Source organism: Pongo abelii, chromosome 9 (assembly GCF_028885655.2).
Source record: "Pongo abelii isolate AG06213 chromosome 9, NHGRI_mPonAbe1-v2.0_pri, whole genome shotgun sequence".
NCBI classification, from domain to species: Eukaryota; Metazoa; Chordata; class Mammalia; order Primates; family Hominidae; genus Pongo; species Pongo abelii.
The window spans coordinates 33,054,442-33,076,359 of NC_071994.2; the positions used below are offsets into that span (position 1 = coordinate 33,054,442).

Genomic DNA, 21,918 nt, shown 5'->3' on the forward strand with positions numbered 1-21,918 from the left:
GGGGAGGTCTGTTGGACGGCCAAGTGGTCTCCTGAGAGGGCTTCAACACGGAGCCTTGCCAGAGCTGGCAGAGGACAGAAACGCGTCCCCGCGCCCCTGGCTGAATCTGAGCCGCTGGCCGAGGGCCGGGGCGGGCGCGGCCTGAGCCGCAGTCAGGGCCCAGCACAGGCTGTGCACATGGCGTCCCCTGGTGGCACAGAGCGTGCCTCATGCGCGGCGCCCCGGGAGTTTGCAGCTCTAAGCCTGCCGCTGCCTCTCCCTGTTTTTGTGGGCTCTTAGTGATACTTGGACCCGCTAGGACCATTCCTCCCTATGGGACTTGAGGCCCCTACTCTTTTTCTTTCTTTCTTTTTTTTTTTTTTTTTTTTTTGAGACGGAGTCTCGCTCTGTCGCCCAGGCTGGAGTGCAGTGGCGCGATCTCAGCTCACTGCAAGCTCCGCCTCCCGGGTTCACGCCCTTCTCCTGCCTCAGCCTCCAGAGTAGCTGGGACTACAGGCGCCCGCCACCACGTCCGGCTAATTTTTTGTATTTTTTAACAGAGACAGGATTTCACTGTGTTAGCCAGGATGATCTCGATCTCCTGACCTCGTGATCCGCCCACCTTGGCCGCCCAAAGTGCTGAGATTACAGGCGTGAGCCACCGAGCCCGGCCGAGGCCACTACTCTTTCCTGAGCACCAAACTGGGGGCAGCCCTCGCCTGGCACACGAAATGGTGTCAGCCCACCTCGGCCTAGGTGTCAGATGAGGAAGGAGTGGTCATTAATGTTGCACAACAGCGTAATAGGCGTCATCCCATTTGGCCTCATGATAGCCTCGATAAGGAGGTATCACACATGTGCTACAGATGGAGAAACAGACTCAAGTGTGCTTGTCGGAGGGGATGGTGACCTGACCCTGCTGGTGGCAGCCCTGGGTTTGGACCTGGGTCTGTGAGACTCTTAGCTGTGCAGCCTCTCCCCTCTGCAGAGAAGAACACCTGGGGACCCTGACTGAACTCTTTGGAGGGGGCAAGGTCCCCAATTCCACACACTGGGGAACTGCTCCTTCCCTGGGCCACCTGAGGGCCCTCAGGTTCTGCTAATGGCCCATGACGGAAATTCCTTCTGTGCATTGCAGGTACAGTCGGGGTCTCTGTGAGCAGAAGGAGCAGGTCCCTTGCAAGGGGTGATCAGCCTTGGTTGCCACTTGTAGGCATGTGTGTGCTTAAGGGGTCCCCTGCTGCCCTTCAGGGAGCACTCTCCCTAGGCCTGACCCTCTGCTGCCCAGCAGGGACCCCCTGACCCTAGGATTGACCCTCTCTCTGCTGCCCCACAAGGAGCACCCTCCCAGGCCTGACCCCTCTCTCTGCTGCCCCACAGGCCCTTCATGCTGCTGCCGCCCCTCATGGAGTGGATGCGCGTGGCCATCACCTACGCAGAGCACCGCCGCAGCCTCACCGTGGACAGCGGCGACATCCGGCAGGCGGCCCGGCTGCTGCTGCCTGGTCTGGACTGTGAACCTCGGCAGCTCAAGTATGAACCAGGGAGGAGGGAGGGCCCCGGCATCCATGACGTGCCCCCAGCGGCTCCCCTCTGCTCACTTCTTCCCCAGATGGCTGGCAGGGGGTCAGAGGGCAGGGGCTACAGCACATTTGAGCTGCTCTAAGGGTGTCCTCTGCAAAGGCCAAGCCTGAGTATGGGAACAGATCTATTGTAGACCTTGGCTGCTGTCTGGAAACATCTCCTGCAGCTGCTGGTCTGCTACACAGACGAAGCACACATTGGGACTGGGGCAGGAGAGCCCACACATCTAACTCTTTGGGATACTTGGGGACTGAGGGGCAGAAGTGGGCCCGTTCTTTCCTCTGTTCCTGTAATTGACACCACATGGAGCCCTTACTGGGTGCAGGTGCTGTGAGCCCTTCCTCTTTATGTGCATTATCTTAGTCCTCATGACAAGTACAGAGAAGAGGCAATCATGCGCATCTTACAGATGAAGAAGCTGAGGGTCAGAGGGGAACAGTAGCTTGCCCACAGATACTCAGCTAGCACTTTACCATGCCCACATTTGAACCCAGGTCCATACAGCCTCCAAGCCTGTGCTCCTAATTTCTTTCCCTAAGTGCCTCTCACAGTAGACTCATTTGCTGAGGAGCTTTTCTAGAGAAGCTTCCCTGGCCATCCTAGGCCCGTGAGAGCCTTTTATCTATCTCTCTCTCTCTCTCTCTCTCTCCATATATATATATATATATTTTTTTTTTTTTTTTTTTTGGAGACACAGTTTCACTCTGTTGCCCAGGCTGGAGTGCTATGGCGTGATCTCGGCTCACTGCAACCTCTGCCTCCTGGGTTCAAGCGATTCTCCTGCCTCAGGTTCCCAAGTAACTGGGATTACAGGCATGCACCACCACATCTGGGTAATTTTGTATTTTTAGTAGAGACTGGGTTTCACCACGTTGGTCAGGCTGGTCTCAAATTCCTGACCCCAGGTGATCCACCCACCTTGGCCTCCCAAAGTGCTGGGATTACAGGCGTGAACCACTGCTCCTGGCCTTATATCTTTTTTTTAATCCTCTGCCCAAACCCAGGTTATGGCCTTCTCTGTCTTCATATGGAAGGCCCAAACCCCATTCTAGGACATGAACTTTCTACACTTTGGCCCAACCAAGGCTCCAGACCAAAGCTGCCAACTGGACATCTGTGATGTGCCCCCTGTAACACAGGCGTTATCTGTGACTTTCCTTGTAGGTTGCGTTGATTGCAAATGGCAGTCTATGCCACTCTCTACCATCTCTTTGGTACTTCTGAGCCTCACCAGGAAGCCTTAAAGAGAGAGAATGTAGAGCTAAACACTAGAACCTGGCCGTGGTGACCATTTATAGGCTGAGTGCAGCCTGCTCAACACAAACAGTATACAGCCAAGTGCTGAGGCACGAGTCTGGGTGTGAGCTGCTTCCTGCTTGGGGCAGACCCATAACAGATTGTTTTACATGAGTCTTTGTTTTCTGCCAGTTGAAGCAACAAGGGCTCAGAACACTTACTTATTTACTTATTGATTGATTGATTGATTGAGACGGAGTCTTGCTCTGTTGCCCAGGCTGGAGTACAGTGGCACAATCTTGGCTCACTGCAACCTCTGCCTCCTGGGTTCAATTGATTCTCCTGCCTCAGACTCCTGATTAGCTGGGATACAGGCACATGCTACCACGCCTGGCTAATTTTGTATTTTGAGTAGAGACAGAGTTTCACCATGTTGGCCAGGCTGGCCTTGAACTCCTGACCTCAAGTGATTCATCTGCCTTGGCCTCCCAAAGTGCTGGGATTACAGGTGTGAGCCACTGCACCTGCCTCCCAAGCAGTTTTTTAATGTACTTAATAGAAAAGCGGAAATGTGTGCTCTTCATATGACAGAACATGATGGGGACAGTAATTACTGATCTGATCATAACTCCCTGGTACTTCTCCCCACCCATCCTCATCCTCACTCTACACGTAAACCTCACACGTGTGTCACATCATTGAAAGCTGCTGTCTGCATACAGTCACACGCACCTTTGGGTCTCTTCTGGGCAGACCCGAACACTGTTTCAGTTCCTTCCGGAGGCTGGATGCCCGAGCAGCTACTGAAAAATTCAACCAGGACCTGGGTTTCCGCATGCTCAACTGTGGGAGGACAGACCTCATCAACCAAGCCATCGAGGCCTTGGGGCCGGATGGGGTTAACACCATGGATGACCAGGTACGTCCTGAGAGCTCCACAAAGACAGGCACAAGGACCAAAGTTGGGAATTCTCAGCTCCCAGCATTGGCGGCCCTCTGTCCTAACCCTGAGACTTGCTCAGCTCTGTGCTTCGAAGAGGCAGGCTACCTCCCTGACTCCTGCCCTGCCTGGTCATGTGGAATGTCAGCTTGGAGACTTCTAGTACCCCTTGGAAAAACTTTGTCATGTGGCTTCCGCTTCCCTGGCTGGACAGCTGGCCACTGTTTCAGGTGGTGCAAGGCTAGGAACGAGTCTGGGAGAGTGAGTTTCATCTCCAGCTAGGGACACGATCGCTAACCCTGTAGTACGGCCTATTGTGTGCCAACTACTTGCCAGGGCATGGAAACCCTTGTCCTCATGGAGATACCATTTTAGTGTGGGAGACAGATAAGAAGAAACACAGACATGTAAAATGTAGAGGATGTTAATTTAAAGTGCCAAGGACTAAAATGAAGCGTGAAAATGGGTAGGAAATGTGGGAGGTGATGTAGTTTTAGATAGGCTTTAACTTGAGTTTCGCATCTGTTTTGTTTTTTACTTTTGCTGTGAACAGCTAACATTTATATAACATTTACTACATTCGAGGCATTGTTCTAAGTGCTTCATGTAGCTTAACTCATTTCCTCTTGACAGCAGCCCTGTGATGTTGCACTATTATTTTCCCCATTGTATAGATGAGGAAACTGAGGGACAGAGAGATTGCTTTACCTAAGTTCACACCACTAGTAAGGAGCAGAGCTGGATGGAGAATCTGAGCAGCCGGACCCAGCCTCTCAACCACTATGGAATATCCTGTGTGTTTATTTGACACTGTACTGAGAGCACTTACTGTGTGCGGAAGGGCACTGTGGGGTTTGGAAGGGCACACAGAGCGTGGGGAGTTAGATGACAGTGGCGAGTTAAGGCAGTGTTCTCGGATGAGGTGACGGCACAATGCAGCCTGTGATGAAACTCCAGGCAGACTGTGAGGCCAGGGTGGACTCTGACAGATGGGACGGGCTGCAAGGGGAAGCTTCCTGCTGGAGGCGGTTGAGCCGAGCCTGGGGGAGGGCAGGATGGAGACGGAGCAGGGAGGAGTCGGGAAGGGATTCCAGGGAAAGGGACATAAGGAGCATGGGGTGGGGCAGTCAGGGCATGGACCCGGGCCAGGGGTTGGGGAAGGACCACAGGCCCAGCACTGGGCTTCCGGAGGGCAGTGGCAGTGGCAGTGGCAGGTGACAGGCTGCTGTGGGATCTCGTGGGGGCCTCTCCGTCCACACAGGTTCCCGGGCTTTGTAGGAGCTTTTGTCCCAGTGGAGTCTTCCTTCTTGAACAGCACAGTGTGGAAGCCCATGGACTTTAGCTTCAGACAGACCTAGGATTTAGTGGCCATGTAAGAGCTGTAGCATCTTGAACAAGTTACTCTGCCTCCCTGAGGCGCTTCAGTTTCCTCCCCTCTAAGATGGGGGATGGTAGCACCTGACACATAAGGTTAGGGGGAAGTCTGCCTCCAGCACATAGTCAGCACTCAGTAAATGTTCATTCCGGTTTTTATTGCCAATATAATGATTATCGTAGTCGTACTGCTGTCGATATGATGACGATGCCTGAAATCTGCGAGCCAGCTTGGTTTTATTTGGCCTCTTTATATGTCTGGAGTGCGTGGGGACAGGGACAAGGGAAAAAGCACTGTCTCCTCACAGGGTCCATCATTTGGTTTAAACTCCAAATTGTGTACAGATGTGTGGAGAAAAAAGTAAGTCAAGTCTGTCCAAAGGGAGATGAAACAAAGCCAGATTTTTATTCTGTGGTGTTGGCCTTTGTCTAAGTGCTCAATCCTGTTTGTTCCCTAAACCTTAGTATTTATAGAATGATCTGTGGGTAAACAGCCCTCTCACCCCATGATTAATCTCAGGCCATTGCTTTATCTCTGGCCACTAGGCAAGGATTTATGAGGTAAGGTGATCTTGTCTACACACAAATATCCTAATAAATAACATCACGGGACACCAGGCAAACACTTGCAGGGATCCAGCCGTGGAATAAACAGTTTGCACTGCCTTTGCTGTTGCCGGCCACAGAGGAGGATTCCCAGCCAGGGAGGCGGCCCCGCCAACTGCCCACCTAACCTGGGGAGACAGCAGGACTCAGCTTGCAGGAATGCTCTGAACTGCTCAGTAGCAGAAGATGTTGAAGTCAAATGCCTCCTTTATCGTCTCGTGAGATGGCGCAAAGCTTGGGCTTCACAGCTTATGGAGGCCTGGGTCCTGCCCCGAGTTCAACCTCTCGCTGGTTGTGTGACTTTGGGCAGTTAATTCCTTTTCTCTGCTCCTCAGAAGTAAAATGGGGAGAATGGGAATATTACGATGGTGGAGGGAGATGCTGCATGCTCATCACTAGCAGCGTGATTTCCACGCACAGGGCCTGGGATGGCGGCTATGAGGCTGTATGGCATAGTAGCCGTGAGAGTGTTGTTGGTATTTTAATTAGGTAGCTCTTAATCAAGGTAAGCTCATTCTGAACTAAGTACTTTATACAAATTAATCCACATGCTACAACAACCCTTTGAGGGAGATAAGATACTGCTGTGGTTCCCCATTTACAGATGAAAAAACTGAGGCACAGAGAGGGCAAATGACATGTACAAAGTTTACAGCTCCCCATGGCAGAGGAGACCTTGGCACCGAGCCTGGCTGCACGGCCTGTGCTGGGCCCTGCTCCAGTGTCCTGCAGTGCTCATGGCAATGCCTCCACTCACCTTCCCCATCCCCTGTGCCCAGCAGCCCAGGAAGCACAGAGCCTGGGGGACCACAGGATGCTCAGCTTGGGTGGCGGGGGGCCTGATCTGTGGTTTCTGGGGCAGAGGCCTGTGGGTACGTGGTGTTGTGTTCTGTTTGCAAACAGTTCAGCACGTGCATTTGATTTGCTCAGGGTATGACGCCGCTGATGTACGCCTGCGCTGCTGGGGACGAAGCGATGGTCCAGATGTTGATTGATGCTGGGGCAAACTTGGACATCCAGGTGAGGAAGCCCCACAGAGCTGCACCCAGGCCCTAGGCCAACAGGGATCACTCCGAGGTCTCCAACAAACACGCTGGGCGTGATGTTTTGGGCAACTGAGTAGATGTGTGTCAAAAGACTGGAAAGACAAGATGCACAGAGGCCACCATTAGCACAGGGAAGTCTCCTCAAGATTTGGGCTGTCTGAGAAGGAGTGGACTGAGGCGGGAGTTGAGTGGAGAGATGGGCTGTGATTCTGTTTTCATGATATCTTCCTCCTTTTACCAGCCTCATATCCAGCCATTCCTTCCATCCCCAAATACTTCTAGCTCTGCCTCCCTCTGAAGCATAAAGCACTCCCCATCTGCCCTCTTTTGCCCAAGGCAGACATTGCTAATTAAACACCTATCCTTTTTGAGCCTTGTCCACTTTGTGCTCCAGGCAAACATTACCAATCGAATGTAGAAAGCACTTGTTAACTCCAGTTCACCATCCCTGCAGGGTACTCCCTTCGCTCGGGTGCCCAGAAAACAGATGATTTGTGGTATTTTCCAGGTTCCAAGCAACTCTCCCAGGCACCCTTCCATCCACCCCGACAGCCGGCACTGGACCTCACTGACATTTGCTGTGCTGCATGGACACATCTCTGTGGTCCAGGTGAGCTCCTGCCAAGTGAACACCATGCCCCCCAGCTTACCAGGTGAGCTGGGCCCCAAGCACAGCCCCAGCCTCAGCTGAGTGGGCAGGTGCCATGAATCAGAGATCCCAAAGGCACTCTTGGGAGCTTCAGGTGAGCTTGAGGCCGGCTCACCTGATCAATAGGGCAGCAGCCCACCTGAGTTGCCTCAAGGAAAGGGGTTAGTGCAAGGACAAGTGGAATTTTAGGAAACAAGACCCAGGTCCAGGCAGCACTAGGATCCTGTCATGCCCTCCCGGCATCTCTCTCTCTCTCGTGTCGGGCACACTGGGGGCCGTCCCAGTCCCACTCAGCTTTCTCGCCTCCAGCCGCCTTTCCGACCCTTCCCTTTTCTCCTCCTTCGTGAATTCTACTACAGGGCCAGCTCTATATCATGGGGTCTGTGCAATTCTGTCCCCTCCTTAGTTCCTGAGAGAGGTTTCGGATTGGCACGGCTTACCTGTCGAGCCAAGCCACAGGTTGCCCACCTCAGCTCAGGTAGCTGTGCTGGCGTGGGGACAGTGGTGGTTCTAGAAGCAGAAGCTAGGGCAGAGCAGCTCCCCATGCCAGCAGGGGCTCCAGCCACGTGTACTTACTCCCAGGTCCTCAGATCGCTGGCATGCACAGGGTTTCATGGCACCCCTTCCAGGGAGTTAGCGTGACACCCTCGCTCCCCACTAGGTTGCAAGACCTCTGAGGGCAGGGATTGTGTCTGGCTGATTCATAGCCCTAGCCTATCACAAGGACTCAGCGAGTGGCCGTTACCCACTGGCCACCACATCCTGCCGCCTTTGCCTTATAAGGACCGGAGCAAAATCCCAACCTCAGTTCAGACTGGGCCTGCGGGGCTGTGCCCTGAGCTTGCCTGGATCCGTGCCTAGTTTTGCCCCAGTGAGCAGGTCTCCGCCTCCACGGCCTTGGCACTGGTGCAGGGAGTGACTGATTTCTGACTGCTGTATCTCCAGTGATGTCTGTCCCCCATGCCACAGTCCGTGGGACTGAGAGGTCAGCCCGAACTCCACTCCTGGTCTCCAGGCGAAGGGCGGTTGGGCTCCCCTAGACTGCCATGCATGCTTGGAGGAAGGTTTGGTCTTCAGGAGCCTGGGAGGGCTGGAAGGTTGCTCGCTCCAGAGCAGCTGGTCAGGGAAGGTGGAACGGGAGCTGAAAGTCACCAGCTGGAGTAATGCAGACCCCACCCCTGCCCCAAGGCAGAGCCAGGACCGGCTCATCTGGAACTGCCTGGTATCTGTTAACCCTGCCCCGTCTGTCCCCTGTCAAAGCCCGCCCTTGCTAGCATGGGGAGAGGCCCTCTGCTGTCCTAGACTGGGACTTCCTGCTCCAGCCCCACCACCTGCCGTCCGGCGGTACTTGCTGTACCTCTCCGACGAGAAGCCTAAGGGAAGCAGGCCCCTCTTCCCATTCTGTGGATGAGGAAGACTGAGGCTCTGGGAGTTGAAGTACCTGCCCGGGGTTACTCTTTGGCCAGTGGCCAGCACTGACACCCTGCTCCTTCTGACTCCAACACGTGCTGCCACCCAGAGCCACGGTTTACCATAGATTGGGGGCAACATTTTCTGTGCTGCTCATCCACATGCGTTCTCAGAAGTGGCTGCAGTCAGTTCACGGGAAAGCATTTGAAAGACGGAAAAAGCTCAGAGGTCCTCAAAGCTTAGGGGCTTGGCCCTGGGCCACAATAATGGAGTTGAAGATTCTAGAAACTTCGAGCCCTGAGGATAACCTGGAGTTCTAAAGTTCCAGTTCCTCAGCTGCTGGGGTGAACTGTGTCTTGGTCACATGCCTGGAGAGAAGTAAAGGCCCTGTCCCCCAAAGCACCCTGGCCCTTCCCAGGTGCTCCCTGCCATGCTGAGCAGTACCCTCCTCCTCTGTGCCCCTGGCAGTTGCTGCTGGATGCTGGTGCCCATGTGGAGGGCTCGGCAGTGAACGGCGGTGAGGACAGCTATGCGGAGACGCCCCTGCAGCTGGCCTCTGCAGCAGGTAGGCACCTGCTACCCAGAGGCTCTGTCTACCCTTCCCTGCAGTGCCCCCCAGCCTGGCCAGGCATGTAGCTGGACGTGCAGGGGTCTCTTTAGCACACACAGACCCCATGCGGGGGCCTTAAAACCCCTTCTCTGGGCCACTGGGGGCTTCCCCCGGCCCCACCCATCAGTTTCTGTTGGGCTCAGCATCTGGCAGGACCCATCAGGGCAGGGAGGCCCTTCCCTCTGGAGACCCAGGGAGGGGGCGCAGGGGCAGGGCACGGCCAGCCTTCTTCCTCTCCCTCCACTTCATCTACCAAATGCAGATGAGCGTGGGGTTTACTGATTTATTCCAGCACTCAGAGCTGCGAGAATCCCGCTCTCCCTTCCCTTTCGCCTCAGTTGCCCTGGCGGCCACTGTCTTAGTGTCCTCCGTGCTGCCCACCTTCTCTTTCAGGGAACTATGAGCTGGTCAGTTTGTTGCTGAGCCGAGGTGCCGACCCCCTCCTCAGCATGCTGGAGGCCCACAGCATGGGCTCCTCCCTCCACGAGGACATGAACTGCTTCAGCCACTCAGCTGCCCACGGCCACAGGTACCTGCCCGGGATTCCCGCCCTGTGTGACGTGAGGACACTGAAATAAGCTCACAGGAGCCTCAGCTTCCCCAATGGGAGCAGAAGAGCTAGGCCCGGAGACCTTTCTTTCCCAAAACAGGGGGCCTGTGTGCTAGTAAACCAGAAACACGGGGGAGTTTAGCCCGCACAGGGGCCGGAGACGGGAGAGGCCCCACAGCTGATTCCTGGCAGACCTGGGACTGGAGCCTGGGCCTCCCGACACCCAGGGCAGGCCATCCCATTTCCCAGTGAGACGCCACTCTGCAGCTGCCAGAGCCCACTCAGGACCACATTGCTTCCCACGCCTGCTGGTGGTCCTCCAGTGCCCAAGTGGCCTTGGACGTCCATATAGCATATGGCTCAGCTGTGCAGAGGCTCCTGGTGCAAAATTGCACCCTGCCCCAGGTGCAGATGGTAGAGCTTGCTTTGTGGGGACCAGGCCTGCCCAGGGATGTGGCGGGACAGCAGCAGGCTGAAGTCAGGGGCAGCATGGAGGGGCAAAGGGAGACCAGACAAGGGGTTATTACAGGGCAGAAACGGGGCTGGAAAAGCAGGGCTGGCAAGCAGGACACTTACTTCCAGTTCCCCGACACCATTCTTGCCACCAGCCTCATGTTCTGGCTGGGGTCCCCTCCCCAGAATGCTTTTCTCTCCAGCTGTCTCCAGCCCACCCCCACGTTCACCCACCCCAGCCACCCTCACCCTCCAGGCGCCATCTTCCACATCACCATCTCTAGGCCGCTCCACCCCACCCAGTGCCTGCATCCCCCAAGGAGGCCTCTTCACCCTGTGTGGAGACTGCCTGCCTGCTCATCTGCCTGTCACTCTGAGCACAGGACCCTTGGGACAGGCACCGTGGCTAGTTCACCTTCACATGCCAGTGCCTGGCCCAAACAAGGTGCTCTGTAAACTGCCTGAGCTAGCAAGTCCACATGTGAGGAGGAGCCCTTGGGAGGGACCTTGGGTCCTTGGAAGGGCACCTCCAGGCCATGGGCTTGGCAGGTATGAGGAGGGTCTGCGGGGTGGCCGTGGAGCAGGTCAGCCCCCAGGAACCTTGCAGCCCCACCCAGGCTGCATCCATCCCAGAGCCCCAGGCCACAGGAGGCGACAGAATGAGCCTAGGTCTTGGAGCCAGAAGTCCTGGGTCTGTACCCCCACCTGGAGTGGACTTGAGCAAGATGGATCCATCGCCTATGACGGTGATGCGTGTGGGCTCTCACGAGGCCAAAAGCAGCAGCACGGGAGAGCGTCCTCCGTGGGGTCTAAAATTCTGTCTTCATTCGTAAATATGAATAAATTCTACGTGACATCCATCTTCAGTTCATCCTTGTCAACATGAAGGGACCAAATGAGTACTTACTGGCTCTTCCTGTGTTTTAGACACTTTCACGTGCATAGTCAGCTGCTATTTGGAAAGACCTGCTGTGTTTCAGGCTCTGCATTTAAACCCTTTACATCAGCCTCACATGAGCCCCAGGAAAGTGTGATATAGTGACACCCTGTAATACAGATGCCAAAGCAGTCAGGGCTCAGAGAGGTAGCGTGACCTGGCTAAGGTCACACAGCCAGGATGGCAGAGCTCACTCAGCCCTGAGGCCTACGGCTTCTCCGCAATACCGGGATGGTAGAAGGGTGGGTTCCCCTGCACCCTGCCCTGCCTCTCGGAGGTATGTGGGGATTGGTGACCCTGGGACCCCTGGCCTGCCTGGAGGAGGAAGACCATGAACCTCCGAGCCCTCGGGTACCCCAGAGCAGCCCGTCGGGGCAGGGGGGCACTAGGGGACAGCTCAGGTGGGCACTGCCTGTGGGACCTCAGCCCTCGCCTTCCTTCATCCCTGGGCCCACAGGAACGTCCTAAGGAAGCTTCTGACGCAGCCGCAGCAGGCTAAGGCGGATGTGCTGTCCCTGGAGGAGATCCTGGCCGAGGGTGTGGAGGAAAGCGATGCGTCAAGCCAGGGCAGCGGTAGTGAGGGGCCCGTGCGGCTGAGCCGGACTCGCACCAAGGCCCTACAGGAGGCCATGTACTACAGCGCCGAGCACGGCTACGTGGACATCACCGTGGAGCTGAGGACACTGGGTGAGGCCTCGCGGGCATGCACACCCATGTCCATGCGTGCATATGGACACACACGGTCACTCCCTGCTGCTCTTCAGCAGGCCTGAGAGGGCCAGGGCCTGCAGGGACAGGCAAGCCCCAGGGCAGCTGAGCACAGACTGGGTGGAGGCTGGGACCCCCCTGCTACACGGCCAGTTCAGGAGGGGCCCTGGGCCTCAGATAGTGCTCAACAGTGCCACGTCTTGGAGTCATGGCCCAGTCCTCTGCCCTCGGGCCCTCCACCCTGCCTGGCTGGAGCTTCGCTGCCCCTTCCCCAGTCACAGCCCAGGGATGTGGAGCACTGGGAGCCTCTGAAGCCCCGGGACTCCACGCTGCGAGGCGGCAGTCCTGTCACTCGGCTGACCTTGCACTCCTTGGGTCTGCGAGTCTGTGGACTTTTGGTGTCCTCCAGGGAGGCTAGTCAGACAGACTTAGGTCAGGTCCTGTGTTAGCTGCATACCACGTCCTCTCTCCAAGCCTCAATTCCCACCTCTGTGGGTTTGGTGCTAATGATCCTTATCTAAGAATGGGGTGACATCACCTAAAGTACAAGGCACAGTGGCCACCGTGAGCACTTGGTGGATGATAGCACTGTCACTGTCATCACGGGGCCACAAACCCCCAGGGCTGGGCCAAGACAGCAGTGAGTCAGCCTCAGTGTTCTTCACTGTACAACAGAGATGTCACTCCCACCGGCAGTCAATAACCCAGGGATACTAACACGCCACACTGCTGTCAATGTGTCGCTGGGGAATGCCATCAGTTCTTTAATCCACAGTGAGGTTGGGGTAAGAAGCTGTCTCTCTCATTACCAGGGACATGACTAATTTATGTCATGAACTTCCCACAGCAATTTTAAGTTATAGCCCCATTGACACATGCTGGGGAACTGGTAAAACAGTCATTATGTGCCCGGGGATGTGCAGCGGCTTTCCAGTGCTCTGTGTGCTGGAGAGCCCCTCGTGATAGGACCGGGTTCGTTTCGAGCTTCCGTGCCGGCAAGGAGGCCTGTGTGTCCTTGAGTGCCTGGCATATTCTCTGGCCATCCAAGCCCTCCTGGCCACCCCTCCACAACTAATGAGACGTCTCTAGCAAGTAATTCTTGAGCCCAATAAGCAACAAGGCTACTATGGGTGCTGGGCCCATACTTCCAAATCCCCAGGCTGGGCTGTCAACTTTCAGAACTTGAGTTCCCTGCATTTGGGCCGAAGCCATTCCTCCACCTCATCTCATTAGAACCTGAAACTCCACTCTGACCTGCCAGCAAGACCTATTAGAATGAATTAAAGCTTTCATTCTCTGGCCATCCTGAGAGGGCCACTCAATGCACAGGAAGGGGACAGGCGGGAGGGGGTGGGCGGCGTGCTCTGCAGACAGCGGGGGCATTCTGGGAGAGTCTGCCCGGAAAAGACTGTGGTCTGTGCCGGGAGCACTTAGCTGTGGTGCGTGACTGCCCACCCTTCCCTGCCTGGGCCAGGAGTCCCCTGGAAGCTGCACATCTGGATCGAGTCTCTGAGGACCTCCTTCTCGCAGTCGCGGTACTCGGTGGTGCAGAGCCTCCTGCGGGACTTCAGCTCCATCAAAGAGGAGGAGTACAATGAGGAGCTGGTGACCGAGGGCTTGCAGCTCATGTTTGACATCCTCAAGACCAGCAAAGTAAGTGTGGCCAGTGGCCAGTTCCCAAGCCCACGGCCCAGACTCAGACCATAGGACACACAGATGGACACACAGGCAGACACGTGGACAGACACAGGGATCCCCTCACCCAACACACACACACACACACTCATACGCCTGCCCTCAGCACCCAGGGACCCCCCCACCCAAGACACACACACACACACGCCTGCCCCCAGCACCCACGGCCCCCCCCACTCAACACACACACACATGCACACGCGCTCGCCCCCAGCACCCAGGAACCCCCCCCACCCAACACACACACACACAGAGCACCCAGACTTAGACTTGCACTGCCTGGCTGTAGAGGGCAGGGGCCATGGGCTGGAACCTGACCAAAAAAGCCATTTGGGGAATCACTAATGAAGGAACAGGCATCTCTTGCCAAGCCACATCCAGCAGGAACAAAAGATAGCGGCTGCATTAATCCTGGCCTGGACTTTTGAAATTAGCCTGACGTATCTGCATCTGTGAACAGCCAGCCACAGCGGGCAGCTCACAGGCCCTCTCTCCCCTCCCCACAGAACGACTCCGTCATCCAGCAACTGGCTGCCATCTTCACCCACTGCTATGGCAGCAGCCCCATCCCCAGCATCCCAGAGATCCGGAAGACCCTGCCGGCCAGGCTAGGTGAAGGCGCACCCCCTGCGCCCTGCATCACCACACGTCCTCCCCTCTTCCCTTTCCTGCCCCCTCCCCACTGTCATCTTTCTCCATTTCCAAGTGCCAAGGCCCCAGCCTCAGTTTCTCTGTTCCTCACCTCTGTGTCCCACCCCCAACCCCAGACACGCACCTCACAGCACACTCAAGCAACCCCCAGCAGGGGACTCCTCAGCCATATCCCTCTGTCTCCCGCCTTTTCACAGATCCACACTTTTTGAACAATAAGGAGATGTCAGATGTGACCTTCCTGGTAGAAGGAAAGCTGTTTTATGCACATAAAGTCCTGCTGGTGACAGCTTCTAACAGGTAGGCAGCCTCAGATAACAAACTCCCAGCCCAGGGGCACAGAAGCACCTTGTTTCAGATTCCAGGTGACAGAGAGTGACTCGCTGGGGCTGTACCCTGCAGCCTCTGCCCCTCAGACTGCGGTCACATCGCAGCAGAGCCCCACTCGCCCCACAGCGGGATGAGACAGGGTGGACCCAGGTCAGCAGGAAAGGGGGGCTCTGAGGTGGTGTTCTTTCTGGCCGAGTTATTGCTTTTATTATTAGAAAACATAAATATTCTGGAATGAAGAGTCAGCATTCTGGCCACAGGCATCAGGTCGCTTGTATGGTGGGTGGTGGGGACAGAATTGGGCTCAGCCCAGATGTCTTCCTAAGATGGTGTAAAATGGCACTTGCTGAAAATTATTTTAGGAGCACAGCAGTAATTTTTAAAATGCTCAGTCTTGTGGTCGCCGGTCAGGTGACAGATGGTGCCATTGCCACACAGTGGTGAAGTAAAAGGTTCAAAACCCACCTTGCTTTGTCTCCTTTGCTCCAGGTTCAAGACACTAATGACCAATAAATCAGAACAGGATGGGGATAGCAGCAAGACCATCGAGATCAGCGACATGAAGTACCACATTTTTCAGGTGTGTGGGTCTTAGTGCCGCCCTCTTCTCGGAGGGATGACCCTCTCCCAGGAGCCCACCTTTGTGGGCAGCTGTGCATTGGTTGTCATCGTTCACTCTATTCCCAGTGCCTTCTGTATTTTGTTGAATGAATAGAGCATCCAGGTCTTTCCCTGTGCAGAGGTAGCCATCCGTTGTGGGGCTGCAGCTTCAGAGCCTGTCACATGGGTCCTGAGCTCTAACCACTGGACAGGTGGTCTGGGCAGCCTGCAGACAGACGTGCAAGGACAGATACAAGCCACACAGCTGGGGTGTGAGTCCTTGTTATCAGAGTGGGCTCCCAGACAATGGGCATTCCTGAGAGCTTGTTGGAAATGCAGAGCCCCAGGCCCCACCCCAGCCCTCCTGCATCTTCACAAGTTCCCCAGGTGGCCATGTGCTCAGTGCAGTTTAGGAAGTGCTGGTGGAGGCTGCGTCACTTCTCCCAAGCGTCAAACCCCGGCCACGTTGGTCAAGCATGTGGCCGTGAGGCGCACACCCTGACTGTAGATCAAAGTCAGGTCTTTCGGGCTCTAAGCTTTGCAGAACATACAAGGTTACGTACTAGAAACTCTAGTCAGGGCAGACAAGGTCCAGAGGAAGAGACCTGGCTGGGATCTCAGCTGAACCCCACTGAGAGGAGCTTTCTAGAAAGTAGCAACTGCAGGTCTCCAGGCTGTGTGGTGGGCTCAGGGCTGCAAGAGCTGACCCTTATGGGCTGGGACTGAGGCCAGGAGGCAGCTGGCGGGTGGGTCTAGGGCCTTGCCCTGCACAGGAGTGGTTTGTGATATAATAGGAGAGATTGCAAACCCCGGAGTCTCACAGAAGCACATGGGGCCACCTCTAAAATGGCTTTTTTTTTTTTTTTTTTGACACGGAGTCTCACTGTCGTCCAGGCTGGAGTGCAGTGGCATGATCTCAGCTCACTGCAACCTCTGCTGCCCGGGTTCAAGTGAGTCTCCTGCCTCAGCCTCATGAGTAGCTGGGATTACAGGTGCCTGCCACCGTGCCCGGCTAATTTTTGTATTTTTAGTAAAGACAGGGTTTCACCATCTTGGTCAGGCTGGTCTTGAACTCCTGACCTCGTAATCCACCTGCATCGGCCTCCCAAAGTGCTGGGATTACAGGCGTGAGCCACCGCACCTGGCCTAAAATGGCTTTTTCTTTCTCATGCCCCCTCTAGTCACTTATCCCCATGCTTATGTAGCATTTAGACATTTTGGGGTGAATACCACAGCAAACAGGACAGAGACACTGCCCTCAAGGAGACAGGATTATGAAAGAGTGTGATCGCTGTGGCAAGGGAAGCCCAGGGGGTTCTGGGGGCCGCAGGAAGGTACATCTACACCAAACATGGGGCGATGAGGCATGCTTCCTGGGGGAGTGATAGGCTAATGTCTCAAGGGCTGGAGCAACTGGTCAGTTACTCCAGAGCTCCAGGTACAGGGAATATCACACGCAAAGCCCCTGAAGCCAGAGTCCATGACATGTGCAGAAATTGCCCTCTGGTCTAGTCTGGGCAATTCAGAAGAATGTCCAGAAATTAGTCTGAAGCTGCCCCAGGGAACCATAGCATGGAAGACTTGAACTTTAACCTGAGGACAGCTGGAAGCTCTAAAAGTTTTTTTATATATATATATTTTTAAAAATTATAATATATAAAATTATATATATTATATATAAAAATTGTATGTATTTTTTAAAAATTATATATATATATATATAATTTTTGTTTTGTTTGTTTTTTTCATTGAGACGGAGTCTTGCACTCTCGCCCAGGCTGGAGTGCAGTGGCACAATCTCGGCTCACTGCAAGCTCCACCTCCCGGGTTCACGCCATTCTCCTGCCTCAGCCTCCCGAGTAGCTGGGACTACAGGCGCCCGCCACCACGCCCAGCTAATTTTTTGTATTTTTAATAGAGACGGGGTTTACCATGTTAGCCAGGATGGTCTCGATCTTCTGACCTTGTGATCCGCCCACCTCGGCCTCCCAAAGTGCTGGCATTACAGGCGTGAACCACCGCGCCCAGCCTCTAAAAGGTTTTAAGTAGTAGGATGAGCTCACCATCACTAACACTTAGGCAGGCAGGGTTCTAAGCGCTTTGCTTGGTTTCCATTGAAGCCTCACAGCACAGTTCCAGGGAGGTAGGTATGTTATTATCCCCTCTTGGTCGAGGAGTCAGAGGCATGGAGAGATTGAGTAACTTTCTCAAGGTCACATGGCTGGGAAGTGATCGAGCCAGAATTCAAACCCAGGATGTGCCAAACAGCCAAGTTTGCATTTGCAGCGGTAAGAAGGGATGGAAGGGGGCATGGCCGCCTCCAGGGGACCAGTTAGGGGCTGCTGAGGAATCCAACTGAGTGACAGTGGTGACCTGGATTGGCAGTGGCTGGGGGGGATGGAGGGAAATGGACCAGGGAAGAGTGGATGGGACTTGGAACTTGGTAACTGACAGATGTGGGAGGAGGGGAGGCCCAGGGTTCTGGCATAAGCCAGGTGGCGTCTCCCCTTCCCTCTTTTCTCACCCCTTAATCCAACTCACTGGAGAATGGGCAGCTTTAGGAACATGTCCAGGTGAGTGGGAGCAGGAGGTGGAGTCACACTCAGATCAGGCAGGAGGCAGGTCCTAGAGGGGCTACAGGGATCGCTGGAGACTGGGGAGTGCACGTGTGGCCATGGGTGACCACTGCCTGTAAGGGGATGTGTGCAGGCTCATTTGCCTGTGCTCACCTGCCAGGCCAAGGGAGGGCATCTGTCACAGAACAGGCTCAGCAGCCCCTTGGCACCTCCCGGGGTTGCTGGGAGGGCAAATAGGGGACAGGCTTCAGGTCCACAGCATACACATGCCTTCCCCTGGGCCTCTTGCCAAGTTCTGGCCGATTGTTCTAACTAGGCCCAGCGTACTGGCCTTGCCCCGTGGGTCTCCTGGGTACAGAACTTTGCCATATCCAGGGCATCATTTCAGATGGGGCTTCCAGACCTCAGCTCCGGCTTTCCAGGCTTCCCTGGAGGGGTCAGCCTGAAGCCATCAATCTGGGGTCAGGGCTCCCTAACAAAGCCTGCAAGTTTTCCAGCAGCCCCTAAATATCGCATTGGCTCTCATGCAGGCGGGGTGGGGTGGGGTGTGTGGATCATTATTTTGTTTTCTGGAGGAGGAAACAGAGGCCCAAGGACATCTAGGCAGTACTGTCAGATACAGTGTGAGGCATACATTGTAATTAAAAATTTGCTACTAGTCACATAAAAAATAAAGAGCAGGTGAAATTGATTTTAATATTTTTGAACTTACAGTATAGCCAAAATATTATTTCAACATGTAATCAATGTAAACAGTTACTGACAGCCGGGCACGGTGGCTCACGCCTGTAATCCCAGCACTTTCGGAGGCCGAGGTGGGCGGATCACCTGAGGTTGGGAGTTTGAGACCAGCCTGACCAACATGTAGAAACCGTATCTCTACTAAAAATACAAAATTAGCTGGGCGTGGTGGTGCATGCTGCGTAATCCCAGCTATTCGGGAGGCTGAGGCAGGAGGATCGCTCGAACCCGGGAGGTGGAGGTTGCGGTGAGCCGAGATTGCGCCATTGCACTCCAGCCTGGGCAACAAGAGCGAAACTCCGTCTCAAAAAAAAAAAAAAAAAGTTACTGAGCGTATAGCCCAGAGGGCCCCAACCCTGCCCTTCCAACATGGTTTCTGCAGTATCAGCTTCCAAGTGGCCCACTCAGGACAGAAGGAAACCCTGCTGCCCTTCTACAGGTGGTCCTGTCTGGGGTCTTTCCTCAAGCAGCCTCTAGCCCCACAGGCTGCCTGGCTCCAGGAGGCACATGACCTGTATCCTGCTAGGGACTGCCAGGCTGTGCAAAATTCACCCACCTCTGCCTGCTGGCTGCCCAGCTCCCATAGCAAGGCTCCAGGTGAGCCATTCTGATCTGACTTCTGTGGCCTCATATGCATTCAAGTGGCCTCAGGGAGATCCATGTGCCACGGATGCCAAGACTGGGCCTTGCCAAAACCAAATCCTAAAATGCAGCAGGAGGTAGCCTTCCAGGCCAGGAAGGGAGCTGCAGCCTAAGGTGGCTGGTAGGCCTGGCCCTAGGGGCTGCCCTGAGGCCATCCCTTAGCAAAGAATCCCAACAGGAAGATCAGTCCTGCCTGCCTGGTGCTCTAACCCCAGCCCTGTATGAGGGGCATTCCAGGCACTGCTCCTGCTGGTGCCACACCTTACTGAGCACTCACTCAGTGCCCTGCATGGGGAAGGCAGAAGGACCCGGGCATGGCCTGCCCAAGGCACACACTATCTGGAGGGAGCAGACGGACACTTACTGTGCAATCATGAGCTCACCACCCAGGCTCCAGCAGGGGCTGCAGAAGGCCATGGGAGCTTCCCAGACCTCTAGAGGTGGGGAGAGGCTGACATCTCCAGGGTGGGCCTTGGCCAACATCTCCTGATGCCTGAACAAGGCTGGCAGGCCTGTCTCCCCACTTCTCTCCCCACAGTTGGGCCTTCTCCTAGACCCTCTGGTGCCTCTGCAGCCTCAGGGCCAGTCTTGACAGAGCCCGACTGTGCCGGCTGGAGCCGTGTTTACTTACACACTTGCCAGCTCCTTGCTGGGGCCGTTTCTTCAGCCAGCCAGAAAGAATTGTTTTTCTTTTTCCAACTGGGAACCTCACTGGGCTCCAGCATGATAGCAGAGTTTGTAACTGAAACCTCAGCAGAACTAAATCGTTCCCGGTCCTGGACCACCTCATCTGGGAACCCAAGGCGGGGCTCAGCCTGTCGAGGGGAGCTCCGGGCCTCCGGGCCTGGGCTCTGCGCTTTCTTTTTGAGGGAGCACACCTGAGACAGAGCCCAGATGGGACACTCACCTCCACATTGGAGTCCTTGTGCAGACAGGGGAAGGCAGGAGGCAGCGTCTTCCAACATCCCTTCAGAGACCCCCCACACTGCTACTCCCTGTGTAGAATTTAGATCACACCAGCAATGAGCCACACGGGGCCAGGCATGATGCGAGAGCCCTGCTGCAGGCATCAGGGGAGCTGAAGGACTTGAGCCAAGTCATCTTCCTTCCCTGGGTCTCAGTTTCCCCAGCTGTGAATAGGAACTTCCCTCTTGGGCTCACGGTGTTCTCATGAGGATTGTAGGGAAAACATTCCAAGGAGGGAGCCTGTCATCCGGGCAGGGACTCAGGAGAGAGGGTCTTGGAGTTGGCTTCTAGAGGTGGCGTTCCCGGGAAAACGCAAGTCTCAGCCTGAGCAGGAGAGGGAGGGAGAGACAGAGCTGGGGACCTGCAGAGGGACAGGCCCCTGGAGGCGGCAGCTGGAGCAGTACCCTGTGGGGCCAGCAAGGACTTTCATGCCTCAGGTTCACGTGGCATTCACATGGGCCTCTTCCCACCACAGATGATGATGCAGTATCTGTACTACGGAGGAACAGAATCCATGGAGATCCCCACCACTGACATCCTGGAGGTGAGACTCGGGAGAGGGGGAGGGGGCCTGGGCCAGGGTCCCCAGCGGCTCAGTCTCCCATTCACCCCCTTCAGAGGGAAGGTGGCTCTTCCTCTCCATCTGACAGGAAGAGCAGTTCCCAGAAACAGGAACTGTGCACACCACTGAGCCCAGCCTCAGTGTGTGCCCCAGCGGGGATGGTTAGGCCCAGGAGTATCAGAAGGTAGTGGGGCCTGAGGGTGGAGGCAGCAGGGCACACGGCACTCAGGAGCTTTCTGTTCCATGCTGTCCCGGCCACTGGTCTGGCCATGGGTCCCCAAGACCTGCTCTGCCTCCCTATCAGCTGCTGTCAGCTGCCAGCCTGTTCCAGCTGGATGCCCTGCAGAGGCACTGCGAGATCCTGTGCTCCCAGACCCTCAGCGTGGAGAGTGCCGTGAACACCTACAAATATGCCAAGGTGAGGGCCAAGGATGCCTGCTGGCCACCTCCCACCACATGCTCTGCTCCACGGGGGCCTCGGCCGTGTGGCTGCACTGGGGATGAGCTAGGAGATGCAGGTGACCAGGCTGCTTCTGAGGGCAGTGTAGAGGCTGAGGGAGGGTTAGCAACTTCCTCTGTAGCCTGGGGTCACTGCTGCCCACTGGCCATGTGGTAGCTTGGGAGGTGAGCTTTTGAGCCAGCTGCATCCTAGTTCACATTCCAGCTCTGCCACCTGGGCTGTGGTAGCTGGGCAAGTTGCTGAGCCTCTGAGTCAAATCAAAGCCATAGGTATTTACTTTTCTCCCCTACCTGTCTGTGCCTCCCCAGCTATCCCATCTTAACAAGCACCATGGTCACTGCTCAGCTGCTCAGACTCAAAACTTAGGAATCATATTTGATTTGCAAAAACCCTCCCATATGCAAGCCACCCACCTCTGAAACACACCAGCGGTTTCTCCATTTCCCTTCATCTCCACTGCCCTCGCCTTGCCCTAATCCACCACCATCACTCTCTTGGACAATGGCATCGGCCCAGCCTCCCTACTTCCTGGCTTTAGCCCTGCAATCCACAAGGTTATTTCAAAAGTTCAAAAACCATGGCCAGGCACAGTGGCTCACACCTGTAATCCCAG

The 21,918-nt window shown here is 55.4% G+C and overlaps 1 protein-coding gene across 1 annotated transcript in view; it reads left to right on the forward strand.

The window, feature by feature from the left end:
• Positions 1-21,918, forward strand: part of ABTB2 (ankyrin repeat and BTB domain containing 2) — a 205,871-nt gene that overhangs the window by 181,330 nt on the left and 2,623 nt on the right. The window contains exons 4-16 of the mRNA XM_002821894.4: positions 1,360-1,512; positions 3,553-3,718; positions 6,650-6,739; positions 7,274-7,375; positions 9,293-9,389; positions 9,828-9,963; positions 11,832-12,061; positions 13,557-13,735; positions 14,284-14,389; positions 14,626-14,728; positions 15,248-15,338; positions 20,759-20,827; positions 21,150-21,263. Coding sequence (XP_002821940.2) covers positions 1,360-1,512; positions 3,553-3,718; positions 6,650-6,739; positions 7,274-7,375; positions 9,293-9,389; positions 9,828-9,963; positions 11,832-12,061; positions 13,557-13,735; positions 14,284-14,389; positions 14,626-14,728; positions 15,248-15,338; positions 20,759-20,827; positions 21,150-21,263 — 1,636 coding nt within the window. The remainder of the gene's footprint in view (positions 1-1,359; positions 1,513-3,552; positions 3,719-6,649; positions 6,740-7,273; positions 7,376-9,292; positions 9,390-9,827; positions 9,964-11,831; positions 12,062-13,556; positions 13,736-14,283; positions 14,390-14,625; positions 14,729-15,247; positions 15,339-20,758; positions 20,828-21,149; positions 21,264-21,918) is intronic.